Genomic DNA, 23,246 nt, shown 5'->3' on the forward strand with positions numbered 1-23,246 from the left:
ATATCTTTGGTGAAATAACGTCTCCTTGTCGAACTCCTCTTTTGATTGGTATAGCTTTGGTTTTCTCATCTATTTGTATCTGTCTCCCTTTAATCTTAATGTGCATAATCTATCTGATATTGGTTGTAATGCTATTACTTTTTCCTTTCATTTTCGCTGTATTATAAAACCTGTTCCTAACCGTCTGGTTTCTCTCCCACTTTTAAAAAATAGCATGTTTTCTATTTCTACCATTTCTGTCTCCATTTGTTTTGTCTCTTGTAATTATTTTAATAGCTATTATTTGCAAATTATATCTTTTAATTTCTCTAATGAATTTTTTGAGTTTTCCTGTTTTGTATGTGCCTCTTACATTTCATGTACCCAAGTTTACTTTAGTTTTCTTTTTGTTGTTATTTTTACTTATTGCCTTGTCCAATGCCTGAGTCGTTTCCGTTTCATTTATCTCTGTTGCTAACTGTATCTTGCCATTTTTCGGCTTTTCTTTTTTATCTCTGTCTTGATTTGTTTTATTTTCATAGTTCGTAATCCTCTTCTTTGCATTGTTCGTCGTCATTTGTTTCCTTTTACTGCTGTTGCTTAGTTTTTGCGTTGGTTTTTACCACCAACGTTTGGTTCATGCCATCCCAACGCCATATTTCATGGTCGGCATATATTTCCTTATACCCTACTTTCACTTTTCTCTTTTCCTTTCTTAGTTCTTGCGCTTTTTGTCTGACATGTTTCTGTACAATTCTGTCGTTCTTCGATAGGTAATCGTTGATATAAACTAGACCTTCTTCTCGATTTTTCAATTTGCTTTTGTTTCGCATGATTTTTCTTTTATGTTCTTCCTTTTCAAGCTCAACCAAACAAACGTTTTCTCCTAACTTCAGAGCCTTCTCTATTTGTACATCTACTTCTAATTCTGTCTGCATAAAATTTTTCATTGCATGCTTTAGGATATCTGGGCCATTTGTATCTATGTTCAATCCCTGTATAATTATATTTTTTCGCCTTTTTTGATTTTCCAAACTTTCAAGCCGTTCTTCTATTTGTTAAACTGCCTACTTTAGTTTTTCGTTTTCTTCTCTTAATGTTATATTCTCCTGTCTTAGCTCTCTTATTTCTTCTCTATATTATTTCTGCTCTCTACGAATCCCGCTGAGTTCTCTTGACTGTTCTTCGATCTTTAAATTACTCTTAATTTTAAAAGAAGATTCTGGTAACGTTGATATAAAATAATTTAAAGAGGAGGCTAGAAAATGTCTGTTTAAAATAAATGTATCAATCAGATGAAAAAAATTTAATAACTAAATTATTAACATAAGATAAAACGCAATATTCATTTACAAGTAAGTAATTTTTAAATAGGGTTTAACAGTTTTTGACACATTTTCCAGACACATTGTCCCGGAGATATCCTTCAGTACAATAACATTTCAGTTCACAACTATATGGACATATTGGGCTGGGGCAAGCCCTGGGCACTTTGTTTTGACAGCTCACTTCTTGCTCAGGACAACATGGTGCACATCCTGGTTGTGCCTGCTCATTCTCTCCATGGCACTTCGGGAATGGAATAAGTGCATCTAAAAGTAAAAAACAACTTTCTTTAGTACCTTTAATATTAATAAAACTATCTTTAATATTTAAATATTTTATCGTATGAGACAACATTCGTAGGTGAAGTACAGGGTGAGTGGGAACGAACGCAACAAACGTAAAGAATGCATAATATACGTAAATATAATTAAAAATAACTCATATTTATGTTGTTATTCGATTTTCATTTGTTTTCAAGTAATAGTGATAATAACACTGCAATTTTTGATTAATTAAATTATAAATGTTGTTGTAAGCCATTTCATTGCGAAATTTTTTTTCAATGCTTTGTATGTAAATAATATTCTCTTCATACGTAACGATAAAGTCATTAGTTTTCGGGATATTTGAAGTTAAATATAAAGTAGCACAGTTATTTTGATTAATGTATTATGCTCCTTTATTTTTGACTATTTGACATATCCTTATCATACTTAGCAGAAAGTGTAGGTGCTGTACACCCTAATAACTTATGTCAAACAAACGCTATTGACGACTACTAGAAGCGTACGACGGGGGATAGTGAATGGTTGACTCTTCCCAAATTCTACGCCACTGAAGGAACTACTATTTTAGTATAACTTTTAGATTCTCCAATATTTTCTATGTAAATGATATACTTTTCATTCGTAACGATAAAATCATTGTTTTTAGAAATATCTGAAATTAAAAACGAAGGGGAAAAACGAATGTTAAATACATTGATCAAAATAACTGTGCCAATTCATTTTTAACCTCAAATATCTCGGAAAATAACGACTTTATTGTTACTTAAGAAGAGTAGGTATATTACTTACATACAAAGTATTGGAGAAAATTTCGCAATCAAATGGCTTATAAGAACATTTAATCGAATTAATGAAAAATTACAACTCTTTGTTATTATCGCTATAACTCGAGAACAAATTAAAATCGAATAACAACATAAATATTAGTTATTTTCATTATTTTTTCGTATATTATACATTCTTAAAGTTTGGTGCGTTCCTCATCCCTACTCATCCTGCACGTATGGTAAAACTGTCCGTTTTAAAAAACCGTAAACTTAGAAATCCAATAATAATAAACAGTTTCTTTTTTAGACAACTTTTGCATAAAAAGATAAGTTCACAATAGCACAGTTTTCAACTTAGCTCTGAAAAACATAATCAGAAATGAAAGAATTGAATATCATTATATCGAAAAGAACCAATACGCCAGGGAAATAATTCAAAAATATTGTTATATTTCATTGTCATTTCAAACTACGTGAAAGAAGAATAGTTATATTTTCGTAGTATTGAAAAAAAAATCATCAAAAAGTCATTTTTATCATTCCGAAAACATTTTACTAAAGTAGTGTCATTTTTAGCTCATAAACAATTTAAATAACTTTGATAATATTTACTGTCGACTAAAACTACTTTGGGATTCGAAAAGCTGGTATTTTTACACGAATTTTCAAAAGAAAACTTTTCGCCTAGGTTAATTAGGGTCAAGGTTAGCCACTTTTTTTATTTAATTGCCAGCTACTTTGTTTATAACAATTAAGCAACCTAACTCACTTCATTTTGAAGTTCAAGGTACATAGTTTATGTGTAAAAGTTTGAGTAAACTTTGAACTTCAACAGAGTGGTTAATAAATCTTTAAAAATGACGTCCTAACGAAATCGATTCGTGGTCGGTGGAGGAGAAATATTAAAATCCGTGCACTCAAAAAATGAAATTGATTCTTCAAACATATGCTGCGATTAATATCTCCGGAAGTTTTTGATGGATTTTTATCGTATTTTTTTTTAATTTGCATGTACTCGTAGTCTTATGCAGTACGTTATGTATACATATCTCCACCAAACAAAAAATGTTAGGGGGAACCCCCCTTATCACTCAGGGATATGAAAAATAGATTACGACCGATTCTAAGACCTACCGAATATACATGTATAATTTCATAAAAATCTGTCAAGCGGTCTCGGAGGAGTATGGCAACTAACACTATGACAGGAGAATTTTATAAATGTAAATATATAGATGGCTATTAAAAAATAGTGGTTGTGAATAGAAGAGTGAAAGTTAAGAGTTGTGTGCATTTGTCCAAAAAAAAAATTAAAGAAAATGTCGTTGGTGCATCCCCCCTTACAAATTATGGGTATGAAAAATAGGTTAAAACCTATTCTCAGTCCTACAGGATATATGTATAAAATTTTTGGAGGAGTACGGTAACTAGCACTGTTACAGGGGAATTTTATGTAGACAGAAGTAACTGTGAATTAAATAATAAAAGTGGCTAACTTTGACCGTAATTAACCTAGGTAAAAGTTCATGTAAAAGTACTAGCTTTTGAAATCCCACAGTATATTTCTCTACAGTCAATATTAACAAAACTATTCAAACTGTTTAGAAGCCACAAATGACTCTACTTTAGTAAAATGTTTTCGCAATGATAAAATTGACTTTTTATTGATTTTTCTAAACATTTTGAAAACACAAGTATTCTTCTTTTGTGTGGATTCCACAGAATTGCTGTATCATTATTATTTTCTGGAAAAGCTCTTTAGGATAAACAAATTGAATAAAATTTAAACTAATCGTCGAATAATCTTGAAATTTTTTGAGCATTATATGTACTGGAGGACTCAACTTTTCGTGCAATATCAAAGTCTTAAGTTCATTGCAATATCATTTCAAGTCTAAAGAGAATTACGTCAGGTTCGAGCAAAAAGCAGTGAAGATAGTGCTACTAATCAATAACAAATCTAAGTATATGTAATGAGCCGCAATAATCGAAACAGAGACCTAATCTCCATCCGTGACTTTAACTTGAGCACGTCAGAGAATTTAAGTATCTTGGAACAACAATAACTGCAGACAATAACTGATCATAAGAAATAAACCATAGGATAAAAACTGGCAACAGATGTATTTATGCCCTTCAAAACCCTGTTAAATCTTATCAAGACATATAAAGATACAACTACATAAAATTTTAAAAATAAAAGGCAGGTATTGATCACCGTTATTGATTAAATCCTGCTTAAGCGGGTATTTTCGCTTACAGAGTATCATCAGTAGACCAATCAAGTTAGTAAAAAATAAGGCGTTTTTCGACATAATTGAAAATACGAGGTTTGACAGTTGAAATGTGTAGTATGAGATATTACAAAAAGGCTACCATCTTGGGATTCATCAATTTTTTAGTGGAACATTTTTTAAATAAACAATCAAAACGTCAAACTTAGTTTTTTGCTCATAACTTAAAAACTTGTTTATTTAGAAATTTGACGTCCACAGGTAACTTTTTCAGAAAAAAAAGATACATCGAATGAGATACACCAAATTAAAATCGGTTAATAAACAAAAACGTTATTGCAAAACGGACGACAAAATCACTGTTTTTGAATATTGTTAATAACAATTTTATTGTTTATTAAAATATGTTTAAATATACCTAAACTTGAGGGCATTATGGTGTTTGAATGGTGTGCAAAAAATGGTCCAGATCTGTTAAATAGTTTTCGTAAAATTGAATTTGTTTATAAATTTTTTTGAAAAACGAGCTAAGTTCTGAGGCTGGTCCAGTTAATATGGCTGAATGTATCTCAATAATCAGGGTCTTATTTCCTTCGTTAAGATATATACTAATACCCTATGAAAAAAAAAAGTGAAAAAATTACATATACGTACACAAAATTATTTGTTAATAAATAGCAGTTTTTAAGCTTATAAACAATTACAATAATTTCCTAGAAATTAGATCAAATTAAATGGCAATAAAAATACTGAAAGCTGGTTAAAATACACAACTTCTAAAAAAAATTTTTAGGTCCTACGACCCTTGGGGTCTGAGAGAGCCCCTTTTTTTGAAAAAATCACTGTTACGGTAATTAACAACACTAAGATCTGAAATTAACCAATCTTTTATAAAAAAAGTCAAAGTTTTTAAAAAAGTTTTTTGCAAGAAAAAATGTTAAAAATTGTTTAAACAGTATTGTTATAAAGAAAGAGTATTTTGCGTTCCGACTAAAGTAAAAAAAAATGATGGGCGCAGCCGAATGAGAATAAATTCGCGGACTAGCATTTGCTAGCGCTAGACCGTTGCAGCCCATTTTTAACATTGACAGTATACCGGATTTGAAGCTTAATATTGTATTTATATATTTTGGTAGAAACTTGAATTTTATGAATAGTATTATGTTGCACATTTATTTAGTAAAATTATATTTTAAATAAATAAATTTAAAAACTGACAATAAAAAACCACAAAGTCAAAATATGCAACAGAAAAAAAGTTACGCGACCTTATAGACGAGTGGTACGTGGTTCTCTCCCCAAAAAAACGCTCATTTCTCGAGATATCAACCACGGTGTGGTGAATGGCTAATTTTGGTCTTACTTTATACTTTTTATGGTGCTGAAAACGAAAATGAGGTTTTATTTTGAATTTTAGATGGGGAAACATTGTCAAAATCGCAATTTTACCCTAAAAATAAAAAAAAAGATGAAATCACGTTTTTCTTAAAATTAAAAGTTACACCACTTTTTTTTCTATAAAACATTTTTTCTCTGTACTCTAGATTTTAACTTAAAATTAATTAAACAGCTAAATTTCAAATTTTGTTACTCAACTTTTGCGATTAAACTTTGCAATTCAAGAATCTGCACCTTTTACTTCAAACAAGTTATAACTTTCTTTATGGCAAGACAGAAATATTGAAGCAGGTCCCATTGTCTTCAGAAAGGTGAGAAATATATACTATAAAAATATCAGAAAAAATATTGCAATGGAACAGTTGTAGCAAATTAAACTCAAAAAAACGTGATTTTTTTTTATTTTTAGGGTAAAGTTGCGATTTGATAATGTTCCCCCACGTAAAATTCAAAACAACCCTAATTTTAGTTTTGAGCACCATCAAAAATATAAAGTATGACCAAAATTAGTATCAGTATCTCGAGAAATAAGCTTTTTTTGGGGTGTGCCGCTCGTCTATAAAGTCACATAACATTTTTCCTATTGCATATTTTAAATAAAAATTTTTTGGAAAACTTCTTCATAAATTATATTTTATTTCTGTGTTAATTAAAATTATAAACTAAAAAGTTTGTCACTCAACTTTTTTAAGAAAACATGAAACTAACGAAATCTGACGACAAAATGTTTAAAAATTAACAACTTCTCTTTTAACGTGTTGAGTCATTTTGGACAAATATCATTGTTATCTAAATGCTTCAAAGATAACACAGTAAAATTTTCAAAAGGAAATATTTACAGCGACCAAAAATACAGTGAGTTAAAATTGAAAAATCATCAAAATTGAGTTTTCGCATTTTTGCATAAAATTTGATTTTTGAACATGTTTCACTAATTCTAGAAAAAAATTAAATCCATATTCGGATTCAGAGACCTCGAAAACATAAGGAATGACGAAAATTTGTCATTCACCTTAAAGTGGATTTTTGTGGTCGGGATAACGTAATTTTAATAGTTGCTGCCGCATGCCGGTCGCCAACCGCGCCCACTATTCAGTCAGTCGACTACGCCCGCTATTTTTTACTTTAGTCGGAACGCAAAATACTCTGTGTTTATAACACTCCTGTTTAAACAATTTTTAACATTTTTTCTTACTAAAAACTTTCGTTAAAAACTTTGACTTTTCTTATAAAAGATTGGTTAATTTCAGCTCTTAGTGTTGTTAATTAACGTAACAGTGATTTTTTCAAAAAAAAAGGGGCTATCTCAGACCCCAAGGGTCGTAGGACCTAAAAATTTTTTTTGAAAGTTGTGTACTTTAACCAGCTTTCCGTATTTTTTATTGCCATTTAATTTGATCTAATTTCTACGAAATTGTTGTAATTGTTTATAAGCTTAAAAACTGCTATTTATTAACAAATAATTTTGTGTACGTATATGTAATTTTTTTTTACTTTTTTTTCATAAGCTGTTAGTATACATCTTAACGAAGGAAATGAGCCCGGGATTATTGAGATACATTCAGCCATATTAACTGGACCAGCCTCAGAAATTAGCTCGTTTTTCAAAAAATTTTATAAACAAATTCAATTTTACGAAAACTATTTAACAGATCTGGACCATTTTTTGCACACCATTCAAACACCATAGTGCCCTCAATTTTGGGTATATTAAAACCTATTTTAACAAACAATAAAATTGTTATTAACTATATTCAAAAACAGTGATTTTGTCATCCGTTTTGCAATAACTTTTTTGTTTATTAACCGATTTTTATTTAGCGTATCTCATTCGATGTATCTTTTTTTTCTGAGAAAGTTACCTGTGGACGTCAAATTTCTAAATAAACAAGTTTTTAGGTTATGAGTAAAAAACTAAGTTTGACGTTTTGATTGTTTATTTAAAAAATGTTCCACTAAAAAATTGATGAATCCAAAGATGGTAGTCTTTTTGTAATATCTCATACTACACATTTCAACTGTCAAACCTCGTCTTTTCCGTTATGTCTAGTAAAAACCTAACTTGATTGGCCTACAGGGACATTTCGTCAAAAAAGGAAACTATAGTATAGGGCACAACAAAGGACAAATTATAGTCCATGTGGTGAGACCGCTACCGTCTGAAAAAATTTCTGATTCAGTTTCTTTGTGGATTCATATTCAAAAATATCCCCTTTAAACAAATCTGAAGGGTGCCGGACGGAATTTTTGGGCAGAAATTGTTTAAACAAATTTTTAAACAAATACGTTTTACGATCAGGTTTTATTGCCCTGGAACATATATTTTTAGGTTTTTTGGGGTTATTCTAGACAAGAAAGGTATCTTGTAATTTTTCTTAAAAGTTGATAGTTTTCGAGTTATAGGCGATTTAAAATCTTAAAAATGCGAAAATACGCATTTTCGAGACTTAAAAACTCATACAGGGTGAGTCATGAGGAAATGTACATACTCCTACCTCGTATAGAGGCTCCTATGGAGAATAACAAATGACCATTAAAAAGTGTCTGCTCCCATTGTTTAATAATATACAGGGCGAGTTTCGCATTTTGACAAAAATTTGTATTCGTCATAATTTTTGAACGGTCAGATCGATGTGTCTCTTATTTTGGTCAATCGTTACACTATTATCACCTAATCAACTAATTTATTCAAACTAGAAAAAAATCAGGTCCGGCTTTAAAAAAATTAGTTCCATTGGGTCTTAGAAAAAATTTCACCCTGTATACGCTTTTTGAAAACTCTAATATGAATTTTACAAATTAGACAAATAGGCAATTAACATGGCGTATTTATTTTTTTCCGCACACGATTACTTAATTTTTTATAAAAAAATCAAATTTCACTATGAATTAAAAGTTTGGTAAAGTGAACCATAGATTTTAAAAAAGTAACTTTTATTACAAAAATTAATTTTTTTTGCACAAATAAGTAATTTATGTTGCCGTCCAATCAACTGATTTACTCAAACTAGAGAAAAGTCAGGTCCGGATTTAAAAAATTAATTCGTTTTGGTCTTAGAAAAAATTTCACCCTGTATACGCTTTTTGAAAACTCTAATATGAATTTTACAAATAAGACAAATAGGCAATTAAAATGGCATATTTATTTTTTCCCCACACGATTAGTTAATTTTTTTTTAAAAAATCAATTTTGTCAAAATCGGAATTTTAACCTAAAAATGAAAAAATAATGAACTCACGGTTTAACTCGCTACAACTCTGTTCCATTTTAATATTTTTTTTCTGAAATTTTTACAGCACATAACTCTTACCATTGTGAAGACTATGAAAATTGTTGTAGACTTTCAGTCTTCTTCTTGTAAAAGTTGCAAATTTGTAAATCGCAAAAATTAGGTGGAAAAATTTAAAATTTATCAATTTGATCACGTCTATGTTAAACTATAGAGTCCAAAAGAAGTGTTATGGAAAGTTTTAGATCTAGACGTGTTATAGAAAAAAAAAATGGTAAAACTTTTAATTTTAAGAAAAACGTTGTTTTCGTAAATTAATTTTTGTAAAAAAAGTTAATTTTTTTAAATCTATGCAAAAACTTTGCCAAACTTTTTATGTATAGTCAAATTTGATTTTTTAATAAAAAAATAAGTAATCGTGTTTGGAAAAAATAAATATGCCATTTTAATTGCCTATATGTCTTATTTGTAAAATTCATATTAGAGTTTTCAAAAAACGTATACAAGGTGAAATTTTTTCTAAGACCCAAACAAACTAATTATTTAAATCCGGGCCTGATTTTTTTCTAGTTTGAATAAATCAGTTGATTGGGTGATAACATAAATTAAATATCTGTTCAAAAAAAATTCATTTGTGTAATAAAATTTTTTTTTTTTAATCTATGGTTCTCTTTACCAAACTTTTAATTATTCATAGTCAAATTTGATTTTTTTTATAAAAAATTAAGTAATCGTGTGGGAAAAAAATAAATATGCCATTTTAATTGCCTATTTATCTAATTTGTAAAAATTATATTAGAGTTTTCAAAAAGCGTATACAGGGTGAAATTTTTTCTAAGACCAAAACGAACTTATTTTTTAAATCCGGGCCTGATTTTTTTCTTGTTTGAATAAATCAGTTGATTGGTGGTAACATAAATTAAATATTTGTTAAAAAAAAATAATTTTGGTACTAAAAGTTAATTTTGTTAAATCTATGGTTCACTTTACCAAACTTTTAATTCATAATCAAATTTAATTTTTTATAAAAAATTAAGCAATCGTGTGCGGAAAAAAAAATATGTTATTTTAATTGTCTATTTGTCGAATTTGTAAAATTCATATTAGAGTTTTCAAAAAGCTTATACAGGGTGAAATTTTTTCTAAGACCCAAACGAACTAATTTTTTTAAAGCCGGACCTGATTTTTTTCTAGTTTGAATAAATCAGTTGTTTAGGTTGCAATAGTGTAACGATTGACCAAAATAAGAGACACATCGATCTGACCGTTCAAGAATTATGACGAATACAAATTTCTGTCAAAATGCGAAACTCGTCCTGTATATTATTAAACAATGGGAGCAGACACTTTTTAATGGTCATTTGTTATTCCCCATAGGGGCCTCTATACGAGGTAGGAGTATGTACAGTTCCTCATGACTCACCCTGTATTTAAATTAGTATTTTTGAAGCTGCCAGATACTTAAATTGAAGATTAAATATTCAGCTTCAAGATTCTGAAGAGTGATCGCGTCTAACCTTAATTTATACCGTTGTTTTTTAATTGTTAAATATGCGTGTTTATCCGATTTTTTTGCCGGTGCGGCAAAATTCACTCTATTTCAAAAATCTCCTATTTTCCCCTGAAAAATATTTTTTCTAGATTCTTTGGAATATTCTAAATAAAATACGTTTCCTGACGTTTTTCTCAAAGTTAATAGTTTTAAAGTTATAAGCGATTTAAAATCCTAAAAAATGCCAAAAAAACGCATTTTCGGATTTTAAATCGCTTATAACTTTAAAACTGTTAATTTTTGAGAAAAATGTCAAGAAACTTATTTTATTTATACTCTGGGCTAATTAGCAAAATTCATGGAAAAGTTATTTACCAGCAATTTTATTGCTGGAATCGAACTATAAGATCCTATATATTAATAATATAGGTATGCAAAGTCCGCAGATAGTGTGCTACTTTTTTTATAAACAAAATGGCGCCGACAAATCGCATTTTTTTCAATTATTGCTCTATAACTCCGAAGATTTTAACTTTACAACAAAAACACTCAAATAAAAATTCACCGCAATTAAATTCTGCATAGAGATATGTTTTTCACGATTTGCTCCGACGAAAATTTTCCTCGGAAAATGCGGGTTTTCCTAACAAAAACTATAATTTTCAAATAAAGTTTTAGGTAAGCAATTATTAATCAATAATTAAATAACTTAGTGACATCAAAGATTTCTAGGTATATATTGTAATTCCAGAAGCTGGTGAAAATTAAACGAATATTTTAGCAACAATTCAATTGTTAATTAACAATTTACGATCGCAATAATAACCAAAATAATCACGATACATTCATCAAACTTATAAAGATTAAAAAGATGAGATGCTTGTTTAATATTTTATCGACAAAATATAAATTTTTCTTTTTTTTGCATAACCTTTAAATTTTGAAAAAAAAAATAGTTATAATACGTTGGTCTAATTAGTAAAGTACAAAGAAAGGTTATTTACCAGCAATTTTATTGCTTTAATCGAATTATAAGATCCTACATATTATTATTATAGGTATGCAAAGTCCACAGATAGTGTGCTACTTTTTTTATAAACAAAATGGCGCCAACAAATCGTATTTTTTTTAATTATTGCTCTATAGCTCCGAAGATTTTAACTTTACACCAAAAACACTCAAATGAAAATTCACCCCAATTTAATTCTACATAGAGGCATGTTTTTCCCGATTTGCTCTGATGAAAATTTTCCTCGAAAAACGTGGGTTTTCCCAACAAAATCTCGAATTTTCAAATAATTTTTTTGGGCCAGTAATTATCTATCAATAATTATATAGCTTGGTGAAATTAAAGCTTTCTTGGTATAGATTATAAATTCAGAAGCCGGTTAAAATTAAACGAATATTTTAGCAACAATTCAATTGTTAATTAACAATTTACAGTCGCAATAACAACCAAAATAATCATGAGACATTGATCAAACTTAGAAAAATTATAAAGGTGTGATGCCTATTTAATATTTTGTCGATAAAATATAAATTTTTCATTTTTTTGCATAATCTTTAAATGTTTAAAAAAAATTGTTATAAACAAATTAACATTTCCGAGAAATTGTTTATTATATTCTAATTTTAAAAAATACTTAAAATGCGTATTTCAGAGGTCTTGAAAATGAATGCTTTAAAAAAATTTTCCAACCATTTTCAAAAAAGTTAGGAAACAGCAAAATAAATATACGATATCTCCATTGTTTATAATTTGTTTTAATTGTTTCAAAGCTTAAAAGTGAGTCTATGGTACAATCTAATTACTCACAAAGAATGTCAAAAATTAGTGCAATGGTTATATTTTAATCAAAGATTAAAAATACATTTTTTTGTAATTTTTAGCGCGAAAGTAGGCTTGATACAGAGCCGGAGATAAAATGTTCACTCGAAGCGACTGACACGCTTAAACTCGCGCGAGTTGTGTATGTGGGCGGGTAGCTACGGTACTGTATTATTCTACTTTCGCGCGTGTAAATTACAAAAAAATATATTTCTAATCTTTAATTAAAATATAACCATTAAGCTGATAATCGACATTGTTTTGTAAATAATTAGCTTGTACTTTAAACTCACTTCTACGCTTTGAAAAAATTAAAAAAAATTATTAACACCGTAGTAACCGTATGTTTATTTTGCTGTTTCATAACTTTTTTGCAAATGGTTGCAAAAAAGTTTTAAAGCATTCATTTTCAAGATATTTGAAATGCGCATTTTAGCTATTTTTTTAAATTATAATATAATAAAAACTTTCTGAGAAACGTTAATTTGTTTATAACTATTTTTTTTTAAACATTTAAAGATTATGCAAAAAAATAAAAAATTTATATTTTGTCGACAAAATGTTAAATAGGCATCTAATCTTTATAAGATTTCAAAGTTTGATCAGTGTATCATAATCATTTTGGTTATTATTGCGACCGTAAATTAATAATTAAAAATTGAATTGTTGCTAAAATGTTCGTTTAATTTTCACCAGCTTCTGGAACTATAATCTAAACCAAGAAGGCTTTTAAGTCACCAAATTATTTAATTATTGGTAAATAATTACTCATCTAAAACTTTATTTGAAAATTAAAGATTTTGTTGGGAAATCCCGCATTTTCCGAGGAAAATTTTCGTCGGAGCAGATCGAGAAAAATACGTCTCTATGCAGAATTTAATCACGGTGAATTTTTATTTGAGTGTTTTTGTTGTAAAGTTAAAATCTTCGGAGTTATAGAGCAATAATTGAAAAGAACACGATTTTCGGGCGCCATTTTGTTTATAAAAAAAGTAGCACACTATCTGAGGACTTTGCATACCTATATTATTAATATATAGGATTTTATAATTCGATTCCAGCAATAAATTTGCTGGTAAATAACTTTTCCCAAAAATGGCCTATTCTCCGATAATCAGCCCAGACTATTACAATATCCCAAAGAATCTAGAAAAAGTATCTTTCGGGCAAAAATAGGAGATTTTTGAAATAGAGCGCGCCGCACCGGCAAAAAAATCGGATGGACATGCATATTTAACAAATAAAAACCGACGATTTAAATTAAGGTTAGACGCAATCATTCTTCAGAATCTTGAAGATGAATGTTTAAACTTCAATTTAAGCATCTAGCAACCTCAAAAATACTAAGTTAAATATAAGCTTTTAGGCCTCGAAAATACGTATTTTCGCATTTTTTGGGCAACTATCAATTTTTGAGAAAATTTACAAGATACCTTTCTTGTTTAGAATGACCCACAAAACTTAAAAATATATGTTCCCGGGCCAAAAAAACGTGATCTTTTGTAATTGTTTAAAAAAATTGTTTAAACAATTTCTGACCAAAAATTCCGCCCGGCACCTGTTAGATTTGTTTATCGGGGACATTTTTGAATAGGAATCCGCAAAGAAACCGAATAAGAAATTTTTCCAGACGGGAGCGGTCTCACCACATGGACTAAAACAGGTTAAAATAATTAAACGGGGGCTACATTGTCATCGTTTGGAGGTACAATTTTATATTGCGTCTCCACACGCAGCTAATATAGATTATTGGATACTAGAATCAAATTATTAAACTTACCTTCTTCTTCTTGCAATGAATTTTGGGCCAATACAGCAACTAAAAGAAATACCGCTATAAATTTCATTGTTGAAAATGATTGTTTAGCAAGAAATTATGGTTAAATTACTATCTCTTTTTAGAATATACGTGCTACATATAAGATCTCTGTTTTTATATCCTTTCGTATTATTACAAAACTAAGAATGTTATGGTTATTAATAAAAATATTGTTTTTACTAGGAATATTATCTCTTTTTGATTGGTTTACCTAATTATTTTTTAGATAATGATTTCTTATAAATTTAAAGTATTTAAGTACTGATATCAATAAAGTAATATACTATAAATATGTTTTTCTATCTACATATATGCAGAATTTATTCACGTGTTCCTAACATTATCATAATTTTGACTTTAGGTCATGTTAATGACAATATCATATAGTAGAAATAAGTATCTCTCTTTAATTTTTTTATTTATGCATACCTACTTTCCATGTGTATATGACTATTTCGCTAGACTATTTTTAACTGATAAAACGTCATAGCAACGTCACGTTTCCTACTGACAAACCTCCTTGTATTGCCCGTGATTTCTCAGCCACTAAATTATGACAGATCCGTCACGAAAGGTGGCTGGTAATTCTCTCGTTGTCAGTTTGACAAACGTCATTGAGGCTTAATCAATTTTGGGCAGATATAATGATAGTCCAGAAAGCCACTGCGCATCCGCTAGAAAAAATATTCCGATTCGGATTTTTTGCACAATCTTACTCAAAAAAGACCCCTTTTAACAAATTTGCATGTTGCCAGGACCAAAAGTGGGTCAAAAATTATTTAAACGTGTTTTTTTTTGTTTTTTTCCTAAAATTATTTTTTTCTACGCCCGTGCTAAAAGAGCCAATTTCCCGCACGCATTTCGTTTCCGAAAGTTGCACTTTCCCACACGGCGTGCGTGAAAGTAAATTTTCCCGCACGGCGTGCTTCAAATTTATCTTATTGTGTTCATGTTTTAATGAAATTAGCACGATAATTCGATGAAATAAAATTATTTTGACGTAATATTTAAAAGTCAGATCAGTAGACAATTACAATGGTTTTGAATCGTCGCCATGGAAACCAATATCGTCGTCGTGGTAACCAATTATATTGAAAGTTTGGTTTTGACAACCTTGTCAAAGAATTAATTTGTGTATTTTCACTCCTAAATAAAAATTGACATAACTCTATCTGTTGTGGCTTTTTTTCCAAACGTACGGCCTTAGAAAAAATATTGTTCCTAACTCATGCGGAAAGTGTCTTCCCCGCATTCGACTGCTTGCGTCTCGTCTCTTGCAGTCTCGTGCGTGAAAGTATCACTTTCCGCACTAGTTAGGAAAATAACTATTTTTGCATGGAACAAAGTTTTTTTTAGGTTTTCCTAAATCATTCCAAACAGAAAAGGTCTTTAGTGACTTTTCTCAAAAATAATAGTTTTTGACATATAAGCGATTAAAAATTGAAAAATTGCGAAATCGGCCATTTTTAACCCTCAAAAACTATCTGAAAAACTGAAAATTTGAATCTGGCCAAGGTAGGTAGATATTCTTTAAATATCTATTGATGAAATCCCGAAAAGTTTTTTGCAATACAATATTCAAAACTCCTTTGTTTTTTAATTGCTAATCAAGCGTGCGCGACACTATTTTCCACCGACAGTATGGTGCAAATGAAAGGAATAAATTCGTTATTTCGTAAACCGGCGAGTTAGGCTATTGATTATATTCAAAATAAGATAGCTAAAAGGAACTACAACGTTAACGGGGTTTTATTATTTCATATGGTCAATGGACATCTATATATGAAAAAACCGCGGAGTGCTACCATTTAAAGGGGTGCGTTTTTGAGAAATGGGTGAATTAGTCCCTGGGCACAGGTTACATTAGGGTGAGTTCTATGCACTTTTGGTATAAACATACCTACATAAAAAATTGTTCCTGGTTAAATTTCCTATCTAAATATCGCTTTTTAAAGTCAATGATACTTTTTTTTACAAAAATATATTCAAAAGAAAAAGCACAAAGAAACCCAAAAGAAAGAAATTTTGTGTTTTGTCCCATAACTTTTGTCCACGAGGATATAGGTATAGACATTTCTTTACAGAAAAAAAAATCTACATATTTCTTCTTTAAAATGTTGTGTAGTAGAGGTAATTAGGATTTATAGTTTTCGAAATATGATTTTTCAAAGTTCGCCACTCACAGCAATTTTGAGCAATTTTCCTTGTAATTTCGCAAATATTGTTCTGTAACTTTTTTCCACGTAACTTTAGGTATATGAAATGGTACACGTAACAGAAATAGAAATCAATTAGCTTTAAAGTGGTCTACTGCCCAACGTTGTACGACTTTTTTTTAAAGAGATTATGGTTTTTCAACGTTTTATACTTTTAACGATTTTTTATAATATAATATAAAAATAAAATTATATTATTATATGATATATTGTATATTATATAATATTATATTATATATAGTATATATAATATAATATTATATTATATAATATATAATACCTAATATAAAAAAATATTATTTTTTACATTTTTTACGATTATTTTTGAAATTTCTCATTATAACTTTTTTTCTTCTACATTTAGGTATATATTATATTATATAATAAAAAAAGCTTATTTTGTTTACTTTAAAATTTTGTATTACAAAAAATTCGAGGATTATTTTTGAATAAGATATTATTTTTCAAAATGTAATAAGTACTTGCAACGATTTTTGATTTTAGGATTATTTTTTAAATTTCTCATTATAACTTTTTTTTTCTTGTACATGAATATACTATATATTGCTGAATAAAGAGGGCTTACTTTCTGTTCTTTAAAATGGTGTATCATCTATATTTAAATAATGGAAACCGAGTGATTCTTTGATATTTTTTTTACCTGTATTATTTAAAAAATTTTCTTTTACAAAAACTACGTAAACATTAGTCTTAGAAAACATCACTTTAGTTAAAATTATTTAAACGTTGACATTTAAAAAATTTCAAAATCAAAGTCCATCTCTTCGTTAGCATTAGCTTCAATATCTTCCTCTGACACCTCAGTTATCTTAGAGTCCCACAATTATTAGTACCCATGTACATGCACCCTTTGCAGAATATTGAAAAACTAATTCCTATCTTCCTACAACCGCAGTTTTTTGTACATCCTTTGGTACATTTACATGCTATTTTTTCAAGCAAAGCTTGTGGTGCAGGAGCTTTGACAGTAAATATTGGAATTAATCCATATTTTGAAGTTTGCCCGGCCGAGTCAAGTGGATCCAAAGTATTACCTATAAAAAATAAGATTCAATCATAACACACAATCACATAAAAAAGTTATAAGGAGAAATTTAAAAAATAATCCTAAAATCAAAAATCGTTGCAAGTACTTATTACATTTTGAAAAAGCATATCTTATTCAAAAATAATCCTAGAATTTTTTATAATACACCATTTTAAAGTAAACAGAATAAGCTTTCTTTTTTATTATATAATATATACCTAAATGTAGAAGAAAAAAAGTTATAATGGAAAATTTAAAAAATAATCGTAAAAATATAAAAACTTGTTATAAGTATAAAATCTTGAAAAGATAACCTCTTTAAAAGAAGTCGTACAACATTATACAGTAGAACATTTTAAAGGTAATTGATTTCTATTCCTTTTACATGTACCATTGCATATGCCTAAAGTTGCGTAGAAAAAAGTTACAGAAAAATATTTGCGAAATAACAAGGAAAATTGCCCAAAATTGCTGTGAGTGGCGAACTTTGAAAAATCATATTGTGAAAACTGTAAATCCTAACGCCCTTTACTAAGCATCATTTTAAAGAGAAAATATGTAAAATTTTTTTCTGTGAAGCAATATCTATACCTATATCCCCGTGGACAAAAGTTATGGGACAAAAAACAAAATTTCTTTCTTTTGGGTTTCTTTGGGCTTTTTCTTTTGAATATATTTTTGTAAAAAAAAAGTATATTTGACTTTAAAAGGTTATATTTAGATAGGAAATTTAACCAGGTACAATTTTTATGTAAACGTGTTTGTACCAAAAGTGCATAGAACTCACCCTAATGTAACCTGTGCCCAGGGACTAATTCACCCATTTCTCAAAAACGCACCCCTTTAAATGGTAGCACTCCGCGGTTTTTTCACATATAGAGATTCATTGACCATATGAAGTAATAAAACCCCATTAACGTTGTAGTTCCTTTCTATAGTACATAATCAATAGCCTAATTTAAGGAAAAATCCAGAAACAAGTCGATTTTTATTTTTAAGTTATGATATTGTGGCATATATGGTATACTAGTGACGTCATCCATCTGGGCGTGATGACGTAATCGATGATTTTTTTAAACGAGAATAGGGGTCGTGTGCTAGCTTCTTTGAAAGGTTCTTCAATTCTCTATTCCGTAATATAAACATTTATATAATTATTTATACAAGGGGTCCTTCTACTTCTTTTTTTGTCAAATAATTTAATTTAATAAAAATTTTTTGGACACCCTGTCTAAATAATTATGTAAATGTTTACATTACTGAATAGAGAATTGAAAAACCTTTCAAATGAGCTACCACACGACCCCTATTCCCCTATTGCCCATCACGCCCAGATGGATGACGTCACTAGTATACCATATATGCCACAATATCATAACTTAAAAATAAAAATCGACTTGTTTCGGGATTTTTCCTTAAATCGCCGGTTTACGAAATAACGAATTTATTCCTTTCATTTGCACCATACTGTCGGTGGAAAATAGTGTCGCGCACGCTTGATTAGCAATTAAAAAACAAAGGAGTTTTAAATAATGTATTGCAAAAAACTTTTCGGGATTTCATCAATCGATGTTTAAAGAATATCTACTTACCTTGGCAACATTCAAATTTTAAGTTTTTCACATAGTTTTTGAAGGTTAAAAATGGCCGATTTCGCAATTTTCCAATTTTTAATCGCTTATATGACAAAAACTATCAACTTTAGAGAAAAGTAACTACAGACCTTTTCTGTTTGGAATGATCCAAAAAAACCTAAAAAAACTGTTGTTCCATGCAAAAAAAATAATTTTAGGAAAAAAACAAAAAAAAACGTTTAAAAAATTTTTGACCCACTTTTGGTCCTGGCAACATGCAAATTTGTTAAAAGGGGTCCTTTTTGAGTAAGATTGTGCAAAAATCCGAATCGGAATATTTTTCCTAGCGGATGCGCAGTGGCTTTCTGGACTATGAATCCAGACGAAAAATCAAGATTTGGGTGCCAGTCAGGTGAAGATATCAAAAAATTGGTTTCGGAAAATATCCCATTGAACACGCAGAGGTCCAGAAGCTCTATTTAAACCCAATTTTCGGAGTTCCTACGGGTGAGAAATTTTACGCTTGAAAGATGTACTACCATAACGGAACTAGCAAAAGTTCTCAAGGATTATGCCTTTAACATGAAAAAAGGCAATGGCGAAGACTATAAAGAGTCGTCTGTAAAGTCAATGTGGAATACTGCAGCAAAAACGGTTCAAGAAAAATATTTTATGGAGTACGGTATAAAAATCGGCCCTATCAGTCAGTTAGTTTATTTTTGAAATTGATGGAAAAAAGGGAACTAAAGATTTTATCAGACAGACTCTTTCTTAAATACCGTTTACCCCAACTGGAAGGATGGATCTTGGTTCAAAAACTGTCCACTTGGAATCAACACCGTATTTAAGTGGACAAAAATATCAGTTGAAAAAATTGGAATAGGCACAAAAAAAAAACATAAAATAGCAAACCATTATCATAGATCTTCAGCTGTGTCAGCCTTGTTCAATCAAGGTGTTTCTGAACAGGAGTTAATTAAAGTAACGGGTCACTTAACTCTAACCAGATCTGCAGCTGGATTCCAATCACCACCAGAAATTGATCGAAAATCTCAGAACAACAAATGAAGCTGAACCTTCGAGTTCATGCTTTGGTAGAAAAGAATGGACAAACTACTAAAGCTTATAATAATTGTACATTTTTTAATATTGTTAACAAATAAATAAAGATTATGTTTCGTTGATATGGTGCATTAATTGTCTTGTGAAATAGTTTTGTCGAATATCATTCGAGAGAAAATTATTTACCGGCAAAATTTTCCTCTGGTTTTATTCAAGTTGCCTTTTCGCAATTTTGACTTATGAAATTTTGACAAAATCACTAGACTAGCGACTCGTGTCTTTATTTAACTCGTGTGTTTAACTGTCAACCCATACAGCACAGGTCATCTTTAAGATATCTTATTTACAACCAAATATGGTCTTAATGTCTTAGGTCTCAATTAAGACTTTTAAAAGATATCTTTAAAACGCCAAATTTAAGATATCTTTAAAACGCCAAATTTAAGATATCTTTTAGACATCATAATATTTAAGACATTTTTTCTTAAAATACGTTATGTTATAATTACGAATTTAAAAGTTAGGTTAGGTTAGTAAAATATTTAAGACAAGAGCTGGTAGCAAAAAGACAAACTCCAAACAAAAGCTTTTTCACATCAATGACTTCAGTGGTATTTCCCATATTATGGTTTTATTTGAGGCATATTTAGAAGACTACAGATTTTAATAATGCAGTAAGTTCAGATTTAGATTGTTATATTATTAAAGTTAAAGTTACCGTTGTCATCAAGAGTAAATGCATGTCTCCTAATTCAACAGCTTACCTTAACAATATGCTCTTAAAAATATATTTTTTAGGTAGGTATCGGAGCTTGTTAAAGTAGGAGGAGCAAAAGCCTATGATTTTGTATAAATAGTTGGAAAATTAATTATTAGCAATGAGCAAGCTTTAAGTACAGTTGGCTGGGACAAAAAGGCAAACACAAAAGTTTTGTGATACTAGAATTGCAAATCTGATAATTGGTAAAGCTTATTCTACATGTACATGTAAAATTTTAATCGCAATAAACGTATTTTTAGAAACTAATTATTTTTATTAAAAGTTCATTTAAAATATTTCATAAAAAATTAAAAAGAAAGATATCCTAAACACCTTAATAATATACAAAAAAAGACATCTTTAAGATGTAAGGATTTGTAACATCCGTACATCTTTAAGACGTCGTAAAGATATCTTTCCGGAAATACCAGACATCTTTAAGACGTCTAAAACGTCTTTAGTGAGTTATCTTTTAGATTTCTTTAAGATGTCTTTGTGCTATCTGGGAAAGTTTAATTCGCGAAAATTTTCAGGCAACAAACTTTCACACCAGTTGAAAATATTGCCTTGTGTCAATTTTCACTTATGAAATTTTGACAAAATCACTCGACTAGCGTTGCCTTTTGGCAATTTTCACTTATGAAATTTTGATAAAATCACTCGACTAGCGTTGCCTTTTGGCAATTTTCACTTATGAAATTTTGACAAAATCACTCGACTAGCGTCTCGTGTCTTTATTTAAGTCGTGTATTTAACTGTCAAAGTTTAATTCGCGAAAATTTTCAGGCAACAAACTTTCACACCAGTTGAAAATATTGCCTTGTGTCAATTTTCACTTATGAAATTTTGACAAAATCACTCGACTAGCGTTGCCTTGTGTCAATTTTCACTTATGAAATTTTGACAAAATCACTCGACTAGCGTTGCCTTTTGGCAATTTTCACTTATGAAATTTTGACAAAATCACTCGACTAGCGTTGCCTTTTGGCAATTTTCACTTAAAAAAATTTTGACAAAATCACTCGACTAGCGTCTCGTGTCTTTATTTAACTCGTGTATTTAACTGTCAAAGTTTAATTCGCGAAAATTTTCAGGCAACAAACTTTCACACCAGTTGAAAATATTGCCTTGTGTCAATTTTCACTTATGAAATTTTGACAAAATCACTCGACTAGCGTTGCCTTTTGGCAATTTTCACTTATGAAATTTTGACAAAATCACTCGACTAGCGTCTCGTGTCTTTATTTAACTCGTGTATTTAACTGTCAAAGTTTAATTCGCGAAAATTTTCAGGCAACAAACTTTCACACCAGTTGAAAATATTGCCTTGTGTCAATTTTCACTTATGAAATTTTGACAAAATCACTCGACTAGCGTTGCCTTTTGGCAATTTTCACTTATGAAATTTTGATAAAATCACTCGACCAGCGTTGCCTTTTGGCAATTTTCACTAATGAAATTTTGACAAAATCACTCGACTAGCGTCTCGTGTCTTTATTTAAGTCGTGTATTTAACTGTCAAAGTTTAATTCGCGAAAATTTTCAGGCAACAAACTTTCACACCAGTTGAAAATATTGCCTTGTGTCAATTTTCACTTATGAAATTTTGACAAAATCACTCGACTAGCGTTGCCTTGTGTCAATTTTCACTTATGAAATTTTGACAAAATCACTCGACTAGCGTTGCCTTTTGGCAATTTTCACTTATGAAACTTTGACAAAATCACTCGACTAGCGTTGCCTTTTGGCAATTTTCACTTATGAAATTTTGACAAAATCACTCGACTAGCGTCTCGTGTCTTTATTTAACTCGTGTATTTAACTGTCAAAATTTAATTCGCGAAAATTTTCAGGCAACAAACTTTCACACCAGTTGAAAATATTGCCTTGTGTCAATTTTCACTTATGAAATTTTGACAAAATCACTCGACTAGCGTTGCCTTTTGGCAATTTTCACTTATGAAATTTTGACAAAATCACTCGACTAGCGTCTCGTGTCTTCATTTAAGTCGTGTATTTAACTGTCAAAGTTTAATTCGCGAAAATTTTCAGGCAACAAACTTTCACACCAGTTGAAAATATTGCCTTGTGTCAATTTTCACTTATGAAATTTTGACAAAATCACTCGACTAGCGTTGCCTTTTGGCAATTTTCACTTATGAAATTTTGACAAAATCACTCGACTAGCGTCTCGTGTCTTTATTTAACTTGTGTATTTAACTGTCA

The 23,246-nt window shown here is 29.7% G+C and overlaps 1 protein-coding gene across 2 annotated transcripts; it reads right to left on the reverse strand.

Moving 5' to 3' along the window:
• Window positions 1-340: 340 nt before the first annotated feature.
• LOC126886965 (venom peptide SjAPI-like) lies at window positions 341-14,498 on the reverse strand. 2 transcript variants are annotated; one of them, XM_050654169.1, is made up of 2 exons: window positions 14,322-14,498; window positions 341-1,571 (listed from the first exon to the last, which is right to left on the reverse strand). In XM_050654169.1, exon 2 carries the CDS (start codon window positions 927-929, stop codon window positions 567-569), a length of 363 nt encoding a protein of 120 aa, XP_050510126.1. In that variant the 5' UTR covers window positions 930-1,571; window positions 14,322-14,498; the 3' UTR covers window positions 341-566. The 2 variants fall into 2 exon arrangements, with proteins under 2 accessions (XP_050510126.1, XP_050510127.1); XM_050654170.1 differs by having other exon boundaries at window positions 1,271-1,571; window positions 14,322-14,497.
• Window positions 14,499-23,246: the final 8,748 nt, after the last annotated feature.

The sequence above is a fragment of the Diabrotica virgifera genome, chromosome 6, assembly GCF_917563875.1.
Source record: "Diabrotica virgifera virgifera chromosome 6, PGI_DIABVI_V3a".
Taxonomy (NCBI): Eukaryota; Metazoa; Arthropoda; class Insecta; order Coleoptera; family Chrysomelidae; genus Diabrotica; species Diabrotica virgifera.